This window comes from Vanacampus margaritifer, chromosome 4, assembly GCF_051991255.1.
Source record: "Vanacampus margaritifer isolate UIUO_Vmar chromosome 4, RoL_Vmar_1.0, whole genome shotgun sequence".
NCBI lineage: Eukaryota > Metazoa > Chordata > Actinopteri > Syngnathiformes > Syngnathidae > Vanacampus > Vanacampus margaritifer.
The window spans coordinates 14,236,090-14,254,757 of NC_135435.1; the positions used below are offsets into that span (position 1 = coordinate 14,236,090).

The 18,668-nt window shown below is 39.2% G+C and overlaps 2 protein-coding genes across 3 annotated transcripts in view; both read left to right on the forward strand.

Moving 5' to 3' along the window:
- The window catches only part of rras2 (RAS related 2), a 32,310-nt gene extending 31,131 nt beyond the window's left edge, over nt 1–1,179 (forward strand). Inside the window, exon 6 of the mRNA XM_077564182.1 lies at nt 369–1,179. Within this exon, the coding sequence (XP_077420308.1) occupies nt 369–456 (88 nt within the window). The 3' untranslated portion in view covers nt 457–1,179. The remainder of the gene's footprint in view (nt 1–368) is intronic.
- Nucleotides 1,180–4,089: 2,910 nt separating this feature from the next.
- tub (TUB bipartite transcription factor) overlaps nt 4,090–18,668 on the forward strand; it is a 51,289-nt gene continuing 36,710 nt past the window's right edge. The window contains exon 1 of one of the 2 annotated variants that reach the window (XM_077564533.1): nt 4,090–4,414. In XM_077564533.1, the coding sequence (XP_077420659.1) occupies nt 4,359–4,414 (56 nt within the window). In that variant the 5' untranslated portion in view covers nt 4,090–4,358. The remainder of the gene's footprint in view (nt 4,415–18,668) is intronic. The other variant, XM_077564534.1, reaches the window with a different exon arrangement.

Consider the following 18,668-nt stretch of genomic DNA (forward strand, 5'->3'; position numbering starts at 1 on the left):
ATTTAACCCGCCGTCACAAACTGACGTGATTTCACACACGGGCAATTAATTATGCGCACTAGTACTTTACACGAATTGTTTAAAATCATCTTTTGGAATTTTAATAAATGTGCATTTCAAGTTCTGCCAACACACCATAACTGAATTAAAGCTAACAATAGCAACACCATCATTCCATCAGATGGCACCAAAGTAATATTAATATTTGCTTTGCCTTAAAAGATTTATTTCAGAAACAGTGATCCCCAGTTGCTTACAGATGCCAAAAAATGACACCTTCACATGAAGCTCATCAACAGAATAATATATACAGTGAACTGTTAAAGTAAATTAAAACACCTTTGTTTGTTTTCTCCTCAAACTTCCAGGAAGTTCCAAGAACAGGAATGTCCACCGTCGCCAGAACCGACAAGAAAAGAGAAAGACAAGAGCGGCTGCCATTGTGTGATCGTCTGAATTGGCCTTATCACTGTAACTCATGCAGCTACTCTCTGTTGCCCCGCCCACTCTGCCTGACATCACATCCCGGCGTGGATGACTGACCGCTGCCTTCTCCACCACGTGCATGACTCCACACAGCCCCCCCTCCCATCTCTGGGATACTCGGACTCGGGGTCGCTGTGCCCAGGACGTGACTATGGACGAGTGGCGATGCCAAAATTGAAACAAAACACCACTCTACCTTCAGCCATAGCCCGATTCACATGACTAAACATAGCCTTCTAAATCAGTCTGACCAATTCATGTTTTGTACTCGGAAGGACTTCTCTTGCCTTGTAGTGATTTGTACTTGCTGCCGAGATTGAATGAAACAAAAAAAAAAGATATATAGACATATATATATATCCCGAATGTCCCTTTCAAGTGTCTGACAGAGCAGAGAGATTATTTTATGAAGCTTTGTGTATGTTGTGCCATCTTTTCTCCCATGTGCTAATCTGCTACTGTACATAAGTGAGATTTGTCGTGATTTTTAAAGTGTATTTCTAATGACTATTAAATCACCACAGTACAGTGTGTGAGGTTGGTTTTGCATATATGAAAGTGACTATATCATAATGTGTATATAAATGATGCCTAGACAAGCCCTTAAAGCTACAATGATACGTTTAGATTCTTTGTTTGTTTTTTATTGTGGCTTCTGCTTCTATCTCAATTGCCAAATATAGAATATCTGAAGTGCGTTGTCTTATTCTGAGTATTTTTTAAATTCTTATAGAATGTAGGGTCCTGCCATCCGTTTCTTCTTTCAAGATGGTGGTTTAGTCAATGTGATCAAACTGAAAGGTCACATGTTCTTGACATCAGAAGCCACACGTCTAGATTTGCTTACTACATATTACAAAAAAAGTCAGCGCTTTGACCACTTATACGGACATATTTTTAAGTCCCTGTAAAGTGAAAATAAATGTCAATGTAAAACGAGCGATAATATAAAATCCTGCCATCCGTTTCTTCTTTCAAGATGGTGGTTTAGTCAATGTGATCAAACTGAAAGGTCACATGTTCTTGACATCAGAAGCCACACGTCTAGATTTGCTTAGTACATATAACAAAAAAAGTCATCGCTTTGACCACTTATACGGACATATTTTTAAGTCCCTGTAAAGTGAAAATAAATGTCAATGTAAAATAAATGAGGCTAAAATGACACTAAAGCGAGCCCAAAACCGTTTTCCGCACACTGTCAAATCAGACTTTAAAAAAAAAAATCCCCCCTTGTTGCTCTTCTTCTTTTCTGTGTTTGACGTGCCTGCGTTCACAGCTGACAACGTGGCACTCTAAAGCTGTTTGGCGCAGGTTTGACGCATAGCTAGCTAACGTCACGTAACAGTTGCACTGGTTAACTGCTGATGTAAACAAAGGCTTTCAAGTTCATATATACGTATATCTTTGAATTCACTTTCCAGGGTCTTTAGCGTTCCATGATGAGCATTTTGTGGATAAAAACAATTAATCCAGTAACGCAGTGGATTTCTCTTATGTCCTTAAGTAACCATGCACCTTGATCTTTAATTTTTTAGCCTGTCAGTACTCTTCTGTTGAAAGAAAAATAGCAAATAATGTGCTCAGCGGTGGCACAGGAACTCAATAGACCCGCCACTTGTGGCATCATGTTTAGTACACACGCGCACACACACACAATGCAATTCTACTCTGCCTTCTCTGCTATTGTTCTTTCATATCATCTTGTATTTTAAGATCAAGAAAATTTGATGATAGTAACAGACTTGATTAAATGTTTATACTTTTATTTTCTTAAACTACTGTAGCTGGCAAGTAATATGTTTTAGTTAGTGAATGTGTGTTAAGCGGAGTATTTAATTATGCTTGTTCAAAAATAATGTTGCTCCCAGTTTTAGTCAAATTGGACTCTTGATCAGGAATGTTTTTATGGCTTACTAACGGAGATTTATTCATATTTGGCTTCCTGTTAGAGAATTAAATGCCATGTCAGCTATGAAAGGACCTGTTGCCCATTATTAAATGGTCTACAAAGATGAACATTTCGAATTCCTGACATTAAAGAACCCATCGTAATGCAAATGTTAATGAACATCCATCGTAATCGTGCTGATTTTTCTCCCACAGCGATGTCTTTTGGCTTGAGTTCAGCTTTTTTGGGGGGTGTTAAAATAAAATATGTCATTGAGCCAGAAGGGTTATCTTTTTTTGTTTCGTTTTTAAGTAAAATAATATACAAATATTGACTGAAACTTGTTTCTGCAGGGTTTATAGTTGTGATTTAAAAACAAAACAAAAAAACATCCATCATCACTCACAATACACGGTGAATTATGACCTGGAGCTATCTTGTAGCAGACAACATAAAAATATTTTATGGAAGGCCAAGGATGGGGAATATCTTGTCATATTTTCTCTTTTTTAAATTGTGTTGTCATTTTTGGCAGTTGAATAAAGTAGTGATTTTATTTTGATAAACTAAGGAGTAGAACTTATAGATAGGCCTATACGTTTTGAAATGAAAGGAGAACAAGTAAAAATAATAATAATAAATGTCCATATAAAGTAGGCCTACAGACAGTACAGTAGGAAAAATCAACTTAACTCAATCATACTGTTTGGGTCAAGTGAAACCGTTTTGACATTTAACAGCAGTAAAATACCCAAAATGTAATTCCTCCACTTTGAAATTTGCTGACTTTTACTCAAGTGACAAACCAAAATCTATACATTTGCAAATGCCATTGTTTCTACACAGGTGCTACAAAATGTGTGTTCACTAAGGCTGTTCCCAATCAAATTTAACCACTGTCTACTAAAATGGATTGTGTGTTATAGGGCAAGTCAACCTAAAACAAATAATTTACAATATGTTCTATGCAGCCCCACTAGTCTAAACACAGTATTCGGATTAAAATTGTGCTTGTGGAATTTGAAAAAAGTAGCAAAATCCACCCATTTTTAATCCATCTCTGTGGGTGTGGCCATTTTGCCACTTGCTGACTGAAAAGGACATCACAGTTGCTCAGGGCTCATGTAACGACCAATTATGGCTCAGCTTGTGAATGTCACATGACTCAGAAAACAGATGATTTCCCCTTTATATTGAGGAAAATGGTGGAAGTTTCCGTTGCTGATAGTCTTCTTTGTCTTCTCAAAACAGTGAAAGAGTGAAAACAGCATAAGTATGCGCACACATTAACATAGGCCTACTATATCCTACTAAACACATGGAACAAAAGTCACAGAAGTCATAGGGTACCTGGAAACAAGCACGAGATCTGTACCTGCGTAAAATAATTCCCTTTTTCTCTGAAACATTGATTAAAGATTAATAGTCCATTTATTAATGTCAGACAGGCAGTTTAAAATTCGAAACATATTGTAGGTATGATTTTATTACTATTATTATCATTATTATTATTATTGCGCTATGAGTTAAAATATGCTGTATGTCAAGATTAAGTAGGCTACAGTAACTAAGTATTAATACTTGGTTACTTTCCACTACTGTCTGTCGTCAATGTCTCATTGAATAGCGGTTGCTTCGGCGTTCCATCAAGTGGGTGAGCAGCTCCTGACAACGTAAGCACCTCCCCTTTAATCAAGAGGAAGACTTCTCGGGGGACGTGGAACACGCGCGAGTTGACAAATCAACATCGATCCGCGTGGAGCCCAAGAAAACGCGCGTGCACGCGGAGCTGACAGCCAGCTCGCGCGCTCCTCCGCCTTTCACACTCGACCACTGCTTCAAAAAAAAAAAAAGCAACAGCAACACCGCTGGACGCGCAACGCCTCTGCTCGCTCGAATCCTGGTGTGGAGGACAGAAGCGCATTCGACCGACCGACCACCAACCGACCGAGGCTTCCCACACTATAGTCCAGCCTGAGACATGGAGGGGGTCGGCGGCAACAGGAGCATGTCGTACAGCCGATGGAGCTATGACAGGTATCTATCTATCTATCTATCTATCTATCTATCTATCTATCTATCTATCTATCTATCTATCTATCTATCTATCTATCTATCTATCTATCTATCTATCTATCTATCTATCTATCTATCTATCTATCTATCTATCTACGTATCTATCTATCTATCGTGGTGCCTTGAGCTAATTATTTTAATTCGCTCTGTGGCTATAATTCAAACAGGTTACATCTCAAATCATTGTTCCCTATCCACATGAATAGAAATGCCATTAATCTGTTCCAATTACCACCAAAAAATGAACAATCAATATTTAAAAAAAAAAATTGTAAGTAAAATAGCACTCGATAAAGTCTAGAACAACGCTATTGTAATGTGCAGAATGTGGCTTGGAATTGTCTTGCTGAAAAAAGCAAGGACATCCCTGAAAAATACATTGCTTGGATTGCTGCAAGGATCAAAACCTGTATGTACCTTTCAACATGAATGGTGCCTTCAAAGATGTGGTGGTTACCCACAGTGTTGTCACGGATTACTTGAAAAAGTAATGTGATTACTGATTACTCCTCAAAAAAAGTAATGTAGTTACTTTACTGTTTACTTTATTGTCAAAGTAACTAAGTTACGTAAAAAGTCAGTTACTTTTTACCACTTTCCGGCTTTTGCTGTCTCAACAGAAGAATGGCAACCGGTTACTTAAATAATACTTGTGAAAGTGCATAAACGTGAAACATGAACATGTTTCTTAGTTTTCTGTTTCTCTGGTTTTACAATACAGAAATTGTTGTATAACACATTACACCTACAGGCTGGTTACAAACTGTAACTATATTATTTACATGTAGGCTGGATGTAACTGTAACTATAAAATTTTTCTATTTTCTCAAGTACCAGAGTTGAACTACAGTCATGCAGATAGCCTTTTTTTTTTTTTTGCTCTGACATACTCTTTCTCGAAGTATGACGAGAAAGACCCTCTGTGGGGCAGCTGAGCAATAATGCTAAAAGGGATATTTTCTAGTGTAACGAACTAAGTGTGTTGTGTGTTCCAGTGTTGCCATTTCTGTTTAGCATTCTTATGTCCGACTGTTAGTAAACGCAACACAGGTCTCGCGGGAGAGGAGTGACGTTACGTGCGGTTTGGTTGCGTGTGTTTGTTCTTGGCTTTTCTGCTAGCCCTGGTGAGTTGTATTTCTATTTTCTGGCGTCGGCTACGGCCAACAGTAGCGTTTGTTAATTTAAATAAAAGGGTGACATTCCAACCAACGTTTGCTGGTGGTGTTACACTAATCCTTGCATGGAAAGGAGGCGAGTCAACAGTACTCAATGGAGTTCTCCACAATATCAGTCTGGGACTGCTCTGCATTGATTTGCTCGGGAAAGGCGGGGCATGCTGTACAACACTTCGAGCTGATTGGACGAAACAGAATCGTGTGCACGTCTACCTAACTTTTGTTTCGAGCAATCACGGCAGGATAAAATGTCATCACCGACATGCGACTTTTGTGACTTGTGACTAGCTGATATCATGGCATTGAGTTTATGTTGTCGATTTTGCAATGTTGATATACGGATACAAGAGACAAATTCAGCAAGAACAGAATTAATTGCAGCGTCCACCGGTGTCGCCATGTTTGGCCTGTTTCTTCCCGCGGCTTTGCCGTTTCTTGTTTTCGTCACAGCTGCATATCTCGCCCCCAAATACAAAGTCGCTCTATGATTGGTCCGAATCACCAGTGGTTTATATCGGTGGAAATCAATGGGAGCGGTACAAGATGGAGTCGTGAACTCACAAATACCGCGAGAATACATCTGGTGCTCTTTTACTAAAATCCAGCTTCATCTGTTTGCGTGCCGGGGGGGCCGAAGTAACTGTAGAACTGCTGGCTGTCTCCTTACCTGTCGGCTTTGCTTCAAGTTGTATCGCGCTGTGCTGTGACAAGTAACAAGTAGCCGCGTTTCCACCGCAGGAACTTCGGGGTAATTTTACGGGGTCAGCCCCGTATGTGCGCGTATCCACTGCAGGAGCCTTCCCAACCAGGCCACATTTACAGGAACTTACGGGGACGAGCGGAGGTCCTACTCGAGGGTAGGTACTACGCCGGCCCGATAAACTCCTGATCAGGCTTTTGTGCTGATTGGCTAAAAATGATTTCGTATAAAAAATTATCTTACCTTCATGCGCGACAATGATGCATTCTTGGCTTAAGTCTCTTCTACAAAAACAATTCTCTTAATAATCCTTTGCCTATTTCCGTTCCTCTACTCTACTCTTAGCCTTTTCAAATTCTTTATTTAGACGCCGTCTCCTCTCACTCGAACCATCCATCCACGCCAAGTACATTAAAAAAGAAGCTGAAAAAAACGGCAACCGCCACAAGTTTTTCTCTTTCCTCGTTCTGATTTTTGCGGCGCCGTGCTTGGGTGACGTCACAGAAACCGTCGCAAGGAGATTACATGTCGATCGAAACTCGTGACTTGTGAGGCAGCTTTTTCAAATCCTTCATGTAAACGCCATCTCCTCTCACTCAAACCATCCAACCACGCCAAGTACATAAAATATAAAAGCAGAGCAAAACAGCAACCACCTAAAGTTCTTCTCTTTCCTCGGTGTGATTTTCGTCGCGCGGTGCTTGGGTGACGTCACGGGAGAAACTGTCGCACGGCGTTTACGTGTCGATCGAAACCCATGATGTCGCAAAATGGGTCGTACTCCGCATTGGAGACACAGCCACAAGCGGGCCAAACGTCCTGCGGTGGATACGCGGCTAATGTTTCCTCAAATTGGATGTAGAGTTTTTAGCAGTCAATGTTTTTGAGCCAGCGCAAAGTTTGCAACGCATTATGAGGTTATTGTCACCTTTACTGGACAAAAATAATAACAGGCAAATGCACCTGTTTGTGGAGCTCCTCCTACTTCTTCCATTGTTTACGTCCTAGTGTCTATTGTTTTGGCCAGACTACGAGCGCTCATACATGTTGGTACACGTGACCCGGCTGTGCGTCTTCCGCTGAGAAAACGTGACATGCTCCCAATTGCAAGAGAAACATTTTCTCCTTGAAATTCTGTTCAAAATAGACAACAAAATTCTGCATTCTACATACATTATGAGGTAACAAAAAATAGTAATGTACAGCCACTTAGGGAAGTAACTTTAATCAGATTACTGGTTTGGAAAAATGAACGCGTTAGATTGCTTGTTATTGAAAGAAAGTAATCAGATTACAATAACCCGTTACTTAGTTAGTGACAACATTGGTTACCCATGCCAGGGCACTACCCCACCCCCCTGTACCATCACAGATGCTGGCTTTTGAACTTTGTGCTGGTAACAGTCCAAATAGTCTGTTTCCTCTTTATGCCGGGACACAATGTCCATGATTTCCCAAAACAATAGTTTTTAGTGGGGTGGGCTCATCAGACCGCAGCACACTTTTCTACTTTGCGTCAGTTCATCTCAGATGAGCTTGGGTGTTGTTGATGTATTTTGCTTTGTATTGTAGTGTTTGAACTTTTGTAGATGTAGCGACAAACTGTGTTAACTCACAAAGGTTTTCTGAAGTGACCACGAGGCAAATATAAACTTTACACAATGATCCCGGTTTTTAATACCCAATCGTGACACCCACCTGTTTTCAATTAACATGGTCACCATGTTCCAATTTTTTTAAGCATTCCTCAACTTTCCCAGTCTCTTGTTTTCCTGTCACTGTTTTTTTTTTGTTTTTTTTTTAAACATGTTGCAAGAATCTAATTCAAAATGAGACAATAAAATTGATCAGTTTGAACATACCTGCAAATCATTGCATTGTTTTCATTTATGTTTTACACAGCGCCTCACCTTCATTGGAATTGGCGTTTGTAATGACCCCGTGGGACTGTGCTTGGCACTACGTAATCTGTTCCATACAAAGACAAATTGCCTGTTGTGATATCAGCATGCAGTGAAAGGGTCAGTCTAGTGAACATCCTTCAGATGTGTGAGTTTGCTTTGAAAACCCCATTAATAATACAAAGCATGCATTTTATTGTGTTATCCCCACCATTGTCCCTTTCACGACCAGTATGATTACACATACATAATGAAAACAATAGTTTAACTGTCTACCACTTTGTCCTCCTGTCGGTTGTTTTGGTTCGCTAATGTGTCATTGCGTGGCAGCAGGAGACATGCTGCCTCTGACTGTATAATTGGTATTCCGAATCTGTTCTTGGACATCCCAGGAGACTGCAGCTCGTGCCGCTGAGCTCTTGCAGCCCGCGATTTTTCACCAGACTGTGAACTGTGAACCGTATGCAAGCTCTTGTACACGATGCCAGGAATAGGATCAATAGCAATCAAGGACTATTGTTTCTTGTTATTGTACAGACAAGACAAGACAAGACAAATAACATGAAAGAAGTGAGACCGTGTCTCTGTATGGTTACACAATTACATTGTGGGTATTTATGATTATGAATATTCAAATGAATTCATAGCCCATTCTGCTGCCAGAATACACCAAATATGAATCAGTTTTCTTTGCGTAAGACATTGACAATGGCATTCTTGGCACGTCCACTCATTACATGACTAATTAGGCATAATTACAACAGCTATGAGAAAATATAAAGCACATTGTCATTTAAGTCTTGAAATGGATCAAATACACCTGGGAAATTGGCACCGCTGCTGGTTTTCACAGCTTCTTTCAACTATCGACCATTTATTTTAGTGCTGCTGTTCCGTTTGTTCCCTATGGTATAGTCAGGTCGAAATTACAAGGCAGGTCACCTTTTTTTTTGTCAAATACTTTCAGTATTTTGCTTTAACAAAAGTACAAGTATCTTAATAGAAAATATCTTTGATAAAACCTACACAGCAAATCGGTCAGTGTTAAATTTCCAGTGTTCGATTAAATATGCAGTTAGCAGTGATATTTTAACACTGTTAGGATAAAAAGTTACACTTTCAGAGTAAATTTCCTTCCGAATAGCACTACCTTGAGTGTTAAATTGACCACACCCTTATTTCCAGCGAAGGAGAAACGTTCCTAGTTTCCAGCACGCTGTCGACATTTCAATAGCGATACATCCAGTTGTTGTCAGAATGGCGCATCTCAGTGGTCTTGCAACCCTGAGAACGTGGGTTCGAACCTCGGCCAGTGTGACTAAAATGTCAAAGTATCCTTGAGTAAAATACAGTTGCTTCTGATGCCGTGTCATCAGTAGTCAAAATCTAAAACACTTTGAGGCCATGCATACTGTAAGATTTGTATGAAAATGTATTTATTTATCTGAAAATTCAGGCTTATAACTGAGCCACTGCATTTAAACAGGTTGCAGTCTGTTTCATGTTTGAACAGCACTGAAATAAAATATTAAGGCTTGATGTTCCATTAATATAACATTCTCTCGAGAATTACGCGCTATAATATCGCGATATATTGCCAAATCGTTTTTTTTTTTTCTTACACTCCTACTATACAGTATTGAAGTAACACTGGTTAAGTGTGAAAGAAGGAACACTTGGAAAAGTGTCAGATTGACACTCATTGGCGTAGGCACATATAAACATAGTGTTAGATTCAACAGAGTGTTAATCTAACACTGGTGATTTTGCTGTGTAAAGTAGATTAGAATATTACTGATTTATCAAAAGTAATTTAAAAAATATATATTTAAAATAGTGAGCAGATAATATAACCAAATGACTAAATCCGCCTCTGATCAAAACTGTAAACGTGGCCAAGATTAGGTACAAACACGGCTCACAGAGCTGGTTGCTGAGCAATGCATTTTGAGCTGATGATCAGGTAGATAGTTTTTTTCTTTAAAACACACTGGAAATATTTCACTGTGTCATGCAGAACAGTGGGACACAGTACTCCTCCGGCAAATGGAAAATTGATTGACAATTCTCTCAAATCCAGGCACCATTCAGACATTCGTGTTAGCTATGCTGACTCAATTAAAATGGGCTCTTTGCACAGCTCGACTACTTCCTGAACTTAACACTTTTTCATGATTGGACAAGCTGATTAATCCAGGTGTGTCTGACCATTGTCGTCGTGGTTACTGAGGTCAGCCACACCAGGATTAATCAGCTTGTCCACTCCTGAAAGACAGGAAATGAAGGAGTAGTTTTGAGTTCAGAAAGTAGTGGATTTGTGCAAGGAGCCCATCCTCAGCTGCAAAGAGCCAGCATTTTCACATCATGCTGGAAGGCGTCGATCTTAACCTCAAATGAAATAGGCATTGCACAGCCTATAGATCATGTAAAGATATACAATATACGGCAGAGGATACCTTTGGCATGAGTATTTCAAGATTGGCCTAAATAAGAAATAGTATCGGTAGCACAAATTTTAATGATTTGATCTGTTTGCCGAACTGAGCATACGTTTCATTTTTTTATTAGAAACAACGGTCGTGCAAAAAATGAACATAAAGTGAGCGGTTGCAATTAAGATGATCCGTAGCAGAGTCAAGTGATGAGTGATGATACTGAGGGCGTGTATCTATGTTTGCAGGCTTCTACGGTCTCAGGCATTGTAACTCATCGTGTATCTGCCAGTGCTTGGACATACAGTACGTGCAATCTCACAATGTTCTCGCACCCACTCAGCAAACACTGTAGCCTAGAGATGGAGGCACAAGGTGGGCTAACAAGATAATATCCAGATTTTGGAAAGCTCTGCCTTGCATTTCCATGCTTTTATTTAAAGCTTGTTTTATTCTGGGATGGGATGGGTACACACTGGACTTTTCACCAGCCAATCCTGTTGCGCATATAGACAGACAAACAAGCGTTCACACTCACATTCACACCTATATGGACAATTTAGAATCTTCAATGAACCTAACCTGCATGTCTTTGCATTGTGGGAGGAACACAAGAGAAACCCCGCCCCAAGAGCAGGGAAATCATGCAAGAATTCCAACCTCAAAACTATGAGGCAGACATGCTAACAACGAGCTCACCATGCTATCCTGTTCTAGTCCCCATCTTTATTTTACAGAAGAACAAAATTCGATAGATAGTGAGTCAGCTGCATGAAGACAATTGCCTTATTGGCTCTTGCCCTTAAGCGTGATAGATGCTGCAAGAGTAAAGTACTTTCTGCTATCTTGACAACCCGCCAGTATCTTTTTTCCAAAGTCAGTCCCTAGAAAAACATCCTTTTCATCAAGAAAAGTGTTCTTTGGTCTTCTTTTAATAATGAACTTTTGTTCAGCTCTGATAACGCTATGACTAACGTCTTAAGGAGACATTTACAAGACATTCAAACTGTCAGTAGATGCCACTTGAATGTAAATCAAAGGGTACTTAAGATAGATCTTTTGTAATTGTGCTCTTTGGAAAACTACTTGTTTTACACCCACGGAATAGCTTGGTCTCTGCTACATTTTTCTACAGGACAGCATATGACTAGCATGTGTCTTTCAAGTCTCTTCACTTTGATGCTGTAATGGACCAAGACAGGTTATTGGTTTCCCTTTGCATCAAAGTGGGCTTCTGTTAAATGACCCTTTCAGCAGCAGGTGTGACTTCAGGTTGACAAACCAGCTGTGGCCTTGACTTTGACCATCGCAGCAGCGAAAACAATGGCAAGCGATTCCAAGTATAACTCGAACGCAGGAAAGCAAAAATATATAAATAATCACAGCCGTTACTCACAATGGCCACAATATTAGGTAGGCTATATTTTTTAGGGCTGTCAATAGGAATCTTTTGATACTTGACTAACTAGCTCACTAGATGGTAGGATAAAAACATTAGATAATGACTTTTAAAACCTTTGTTACCTTTGTTCCTGTCTCCGAGCTACCCCAGCTCCACTTCCATAAAACTTCATTTTTTGTTCTTTTTTATTTTAAAGCACCATGGGCATCCTTTTTCTTTTTGCGTATTTTTCCATAGCAACGATGTCTGAATTGACTGAGTATGTGTGTCTGCAACAAATATTCTTGCAGTAAACACTGACAGTGGGGAAAAAAACATGGTTCGAGGCGGCACAAATATGGTTTTAAAGTTATTAGTTATAGTTTCGAAGCAGAAATGTTTGTGTTGACCTATATTTGCGGTCGACTTAGCTTTTGTTTTTTGTTTTGCTTTGTGTTGCAAACCAAGATAGACTAAAGTCACTTTACACTTTTGGGTGTTTATTGAATGAGACAAAGAGTTGAACACAAATTTAAAATGGAAATACTCACCAGGAGCACGGTGCGAAGACACGAACACTAAACTAACCACGTGCTAAACGGCCAATGTGAGCTTGAGTCAGAAATACCGATGTCACTCACTAGGCCACGCCCCCTAAATGTTCAAATTGTTACACAAAGCAGTGTGCGTGTGATTTTTGACTTAATTACACTCTATAAAATAAATGTATTTCTTTACATTCTCTTTAAAATACATTGTTAGTTTTTTTTCTATCAGAAATGTGTTAAAAAACAAAACGATGGTGCATTTTTTTGTGGGGCTGGAACGGATTAATGGCATTTCAATTTATTTCAGTGTCAGTCAAGGTCAGATCAAGGCACCACTGTATTTTTTATATTTTTTTGCTAGCTTTGGTTAGTAGAAACAGCTCTCCATATGTAAGCTACAACCACAATAAAAAAAATAAAGATTTTTGGTTAATACTTTTCTGACATTTAAAGTGAGCATAACGAGGGTTCATTAGATTCTTTACATAATGTAGTTGTGGGTGGTTGACTGTTGGTTGGTGTATTATACTGTACGTCCAATATTAGCTGAACGCAGTGCTAAATGATCTTAAACGTTCACACAACAGAACACTCTTTCCTACATTAGTTTAAGGTCACTCAGAGGAACTCTTTCACATGCGTCCATGACAACAGAGCCATGTTTTGATTAAGTAGGAAGTGTGGGGAAAAGACATTCCCACACTCCATTCATCCACATCCATTCTGACTGGGAAAAAAAAAGTGTTTCTATGAGAGATGTTTAAAAATGTGAACTTAGTGAAAGGAAGTTTGCACAAGTGTCTGCGTTCAAAACCACTAACTTGAAGGGCACCACCCCAGTGACAAGCCCTTGTGTGCCTCAAGGTACCAACCACCCCTAACAGATTTACTGCCCTCTCTTCTGATTGTAAAACCTTTTTAAGTCTATCAAACACTCGGATGTTAAATGAGGATACACCTTGGAAAAAATGAGTAAATTTGAGAAGTGGCTGTGTTTTGGTAACTTTAACTACTTTATGTAGTGCATTTATAAGGGATGCCAAGAGAAGAACATAATGAGAAAACAAGAAAATTATACACCAGCGGTTGCATAACAGACTCACATTCAAAGCAGTCAAACTCCAGCATCACCATATCTCATCGCGCTATTAACAGTAGCTGATTATTTTAATAACTTAATCAAAAGTGTATGCAAATCACTTTGGCCTCGTAATTACGTTTAACTGTGGACATTTTGTTGTTTCTATGCTTTAACTTCAGTGACAAGATGGCGGCAAAGAAGTACTTGTCAGTGTTTGAGGCGAGATTGAGGACCCAAGTGCAGGGAGGCACAGTGAGGGGGCAGATGTGCTCTAAAAGGGGTTGTTTAATTAGACAAAAACAAAAAGGCAACACAGATGCTAGTTAAACAAAGTCCAAAACAAGAGCAAAAAAACACAGGGAAATAACGCAGCTTAACTGAAGCCCAGGACCAAAGGGGAACCATGACAGCAACAATGCACCCACGCAGACTGACCAAAAACAGCACAATTATATACACTCACACTGATTGACACAACAAAACACACCTGGGTGAGACACAAGTGGCTGAGGGCACTGATTGGCCAACATACGGGGGGAACGAAAGACACACACAGGTGGAGACGGTTACACATGACGAGACAAGGAACACTGATCACACAGACAAAGACGACAAGAACAACCCAAAATCAAACAAAAACCCAACCCCACAGAACTGAAACAACACTTATCTTAATGTTGCTATTTATTACAAATGACAATTTGAAATTTTGGTAGAGATTTTAGTAAAGATCATTCAAGTTGACACACATGATTTATTTTTTACGGGCCGCATAAAATGATACAGTGGGCCGGATCTGGCCCCTGGGCCTTAAGTTTGACACAGGTTGTCTAAATGAAACTCCTCCACTCACACAAGCAGAGATTTGACAAGCACTTAATGTATCATACTTTTTAAAAACTTATAGTACTGTGATAACATAATTTAAAAAAAAAATAAGATTGAAACAGTTTGTGCATCATGATCAGTGCTTCAGTAGCTCCTTCTGGTGTACATACCTTTGCCACCAGTATTATACAGAAACATCACAAAGACGAGTTTCACAATTAAGTGGCTCAGCAAGCTGCAGTACTTTTTTTTTTATCAGAGGATAAAGCGTATGCGTATGAGTGTTGTCTCTACATGTGTTGCTACATTATGTTCCGTTGAGTTGCTTAAAGCGTTATAACTATGGCAACAACAATGCTAGTTAGTAGGGGTGTGCCAAAAAATTGCTTCTCATAAGAATCGCGATTCTCATTTCGATTTTAAATGTCCCAAAATCGATTTTATTTAAATTATTTTATACTGTCTTGCCTTTGTCTGTGTGTGCCTTTATTTAGAGCGCTGTTCATGTTATACCCGGTTTGACCACTGAGGGGCAGTGTGGTTCCACGCGGTCTAATACACTGTTAAGTTGTAGCCACATCAGAGAGTAGAAGGAAAAAGTCACGATCAAGTTATTCCAATAAAAGTCTTTTTTTTTTCAGCGTATAGCCGTTCTTTTGAGTGATAAAAGTGCCGTGAGTAGCGCGCTAATTAGCATTAGCCAGTCAGACTGGAGTAGATCATTACAATTCTTTGCACATCTATAGATTGTAGCAAAAATCATTGTCAATCAAATCATTTGGAATAAAAAAAATAACTTTCTTAATCGAAGATCGATTCTGAATCGAATCGCAGGCCCAAAAATCGGAATCGGATCGAATTGTGGGCCATTCAGAGATTCCCACCCCTACTAATTAGGTTAGCCCATGTTAGCCTAGCCTTAGAGTTTCTTCATGTGTGCAGTTGTTGATGACCAAACTTCAACACTTGGGAGGATTAACACTTTTGAGTCTCTGCAGACATTTAGAAACAAGCAAGGTGAGGAAAACTAATTATCGCGGAAACTTCCTCTTTTCCAAGTGTGAATTATTAATTTCATCGTCTCACTTGTACCGTTTTCGTCCTCTGTAACAGTTGTTTATGGCTGCGTTTGTTCTCTGATGCCAATGTCTGAGGCTCTCTTATGGATATTTGTACCTTAAAGACTTTGCATTCAGGATGTAAAATATGCACTACCAGTGTTTCAGCATGTTTCAGCACTCGTTCGACCAGTAAACGTGATCTCAGGGCCTATCTAGCCTTCTTTCAATGAATCCGATTTCATGTGGTGAGATAAGATATCTCAAATCATCTGATACCTTTTTTCATTTTGCCTTTAGGGAGGATTTTATCCAATATCCCAGATTCTTTCTGGCCTTGATTTGTATGTTAATTCTCTTCCCTCTGACTATCCTTTTATTCAGCTCTCTTCCAGAGCTCTGCACCAGTGCTGAGTGTGAGATACTGTATGCCTCTGGAGCTGGTTGCTATGGTGAAAGATTGTGGCGTAAAACTGGGAGGCGGCACTCCATGTTTTTTCAGAAATAAGATTGTGAGTCTGGAGAGTGTAATTATTTTAAGCACGTTGTAAATGTAAGTACATTCTGCAATTTCCTGTGCTTCTTAAATACAACCAGTCAGAATAGTGTGCTCCATGGTTTTAATGTCTATGTCGTCGATGCACTTGCCCGCCATAATATTAGGTACATCACCAATACAAAATGTCAATCACCAAATCTGCCTTTTCATAGATAACCATGTTTTTATTTGTCATAGAGGTATCAAATCAACTAGTCTGTGTGTTTATTACAAAACCAATTCCCAAAAAGTTGTGACACTATACAAATTGTGAATAAAAACTGAATGCAATTGTGTGGGAGTGCCAAATTTTTATATTTTATTCAGAATAAAACATAGAGAACAGGTCAAAAGTTTAAACTGAGAAAATGTATAATTTTAAAGGAAAACTATGTTGATTTTCATCACTGTGAGGCATCCCCTCTTCTTCTTATAACAGTCTGCAAACGTCTGGGGATCGAGGAGACAAGTTTCTCAAGTTTAGGAATAAGAATGCTGTCCCATTCTTGTCTAACACGCGTCTCTCTAACTGTTCAACTGTCTTGGGCTTTCTTTGTTGCACCTTCCCCTTTAATGTGCTCTAGAAGAAAATAAGCGGACTGCAGGCTGGCCATTTCAATACCCGCATCCTTTTCCGACGCAGCCATGATGTTGTAATTGGTGCTGCATGACACTGCCACTCCGAGAAGCTCTTTTTATACTCCAATCAAGTTACCAATGGACCTCATTAGTGGTAACTGGTCTTCCAGGTGTTTTTTTTTATAAGTGCAATTGACTTTTCCGGCCTCTTATTGCTACCTGTCCCAACTTTTTTTTAGATTTGTTGGCACCATGAAATTTACAATCAACGTATTTTTCCCTTAACATTATATATTATTATTATATATTATCACCTATTTTTATTTACAATTTGTATAGTGTCCCAACTTTTTGGGAATTAGGTTTGTATTTTGTTTGAAGATGAAGTGCACTGCTCACACACACACACGCACGCACGCACACACAGACACACACGCACACACACACACACTCCAAAAATGTGGAGTGCATGTGTACGTCCTGCTGTCAGACGCAGAATATTCAAAGAAACTGCCGAGTTTTATTTAAGACCGATTTTGAGTTTGTTGCATCTACAACAGCATGCAGTAATCATTAAATACAAAACATGTTATTCTCAACTAAAAATATTGAGTTACTACCATTTTCTGTGACTATGCTCTTATCTCAAAAAACTAATTATGTATCTCAAATCTGTGGTTTACTGAGTAACCATGTCCATGTAAGTATGTATGTTTGTGTTATGCTGCCCCCAGGTGGCCAAGACACACACAAAAAACAGCACAATGTCCATTGAATTGAAGCAAAAAATGTTGCAAAAACTGATTTTTTTTTGTGCATAGCTATGATTAAATTATGTTATTACTTAGATTTTTTGTTTTGTTTTAATAAAGTAAAATATTGCAGAACTACTGAGCTGCACGGTGGAGGTATCAAATCACTGTAAAAATATTTTTTCTCCATTGAAATGAATGGAAATGCCGTTAATCTGTTTAAGGCCCACATCAAAAGTCAACAACATTTTTTGTAATGTGTTTTCTAATAAGACAAATAGCATTCTGTAAAATTGTACTTTATAAAAACATACAGTCATGACAATCAAACTGAAGCTAATGGTAATACTTAAACGTAGTATTTTTGCTATGTTTTGCATCAAATCAATGAGCGATGTACTGTTCCTTATGGGGTGTGTTTCTTGGCCACCAGGGGGCAGTACCATACAGACATACAGTATAGGGAGGTCAAAGTAACAGTGGCTTACGCTATGAAATGTACTTTCTAGGAATTAAAACAAAAGCTGTCAAAGAATCAGGCTTACTATTCTACTGTATCTTATATCAGTGCAAATGTATGCCGTTGTGAAACAAACACACTAATGTGGTTGTTCTTTCAATAGAAGGTCGTGGTTGCAATTGGAGTGAGGGACATAAGCTGTTAAAGAGCGCCGCCGTGTGTCCAACCACCACCACTACAATTATTTCCATCAGTCGAGGTTTCTCTGTCGAACAACAAACTAGTTGCCTCCGTGCATGTACGTACCTGTGCGTGACTGAAACAAAATCCACGTTTTAATCAGACAGATAGACAATGTGTGTCTTTTAAAGCATAGTTGCCTACTTCGGAGCTTATTGTTTCCATGTAATGCGGACTCTGCTGTTGCCATGGTTACAAGAACCGGTGTGTTTTCAGAGGACGCTTCTGTTGAGGGAGCTCAGTTGGGATGCAGATGATGCACGCATTGACACTACAATGGTGCCTGCATCTCTCTGCACGTGTCCTTGCGTTGAGATTTGGGATGGCAGCTTTTTTCTCTCTCCAAATAGCAATTGACAGTTTAACAGAAAACTGCCTGACTGATTTACTGCAGATGTGCTGTTCATGAAGAGAACAGCCCGACCATGAGGGTCCATGTAAAGCTGCAAACGCTTTATTGATTGAAAATGTGAAAACATATGAGACAGAGAGAAGAAAACCAATTAAAACAACCTATGGTGTGAGTCATGTGACTTGAATCC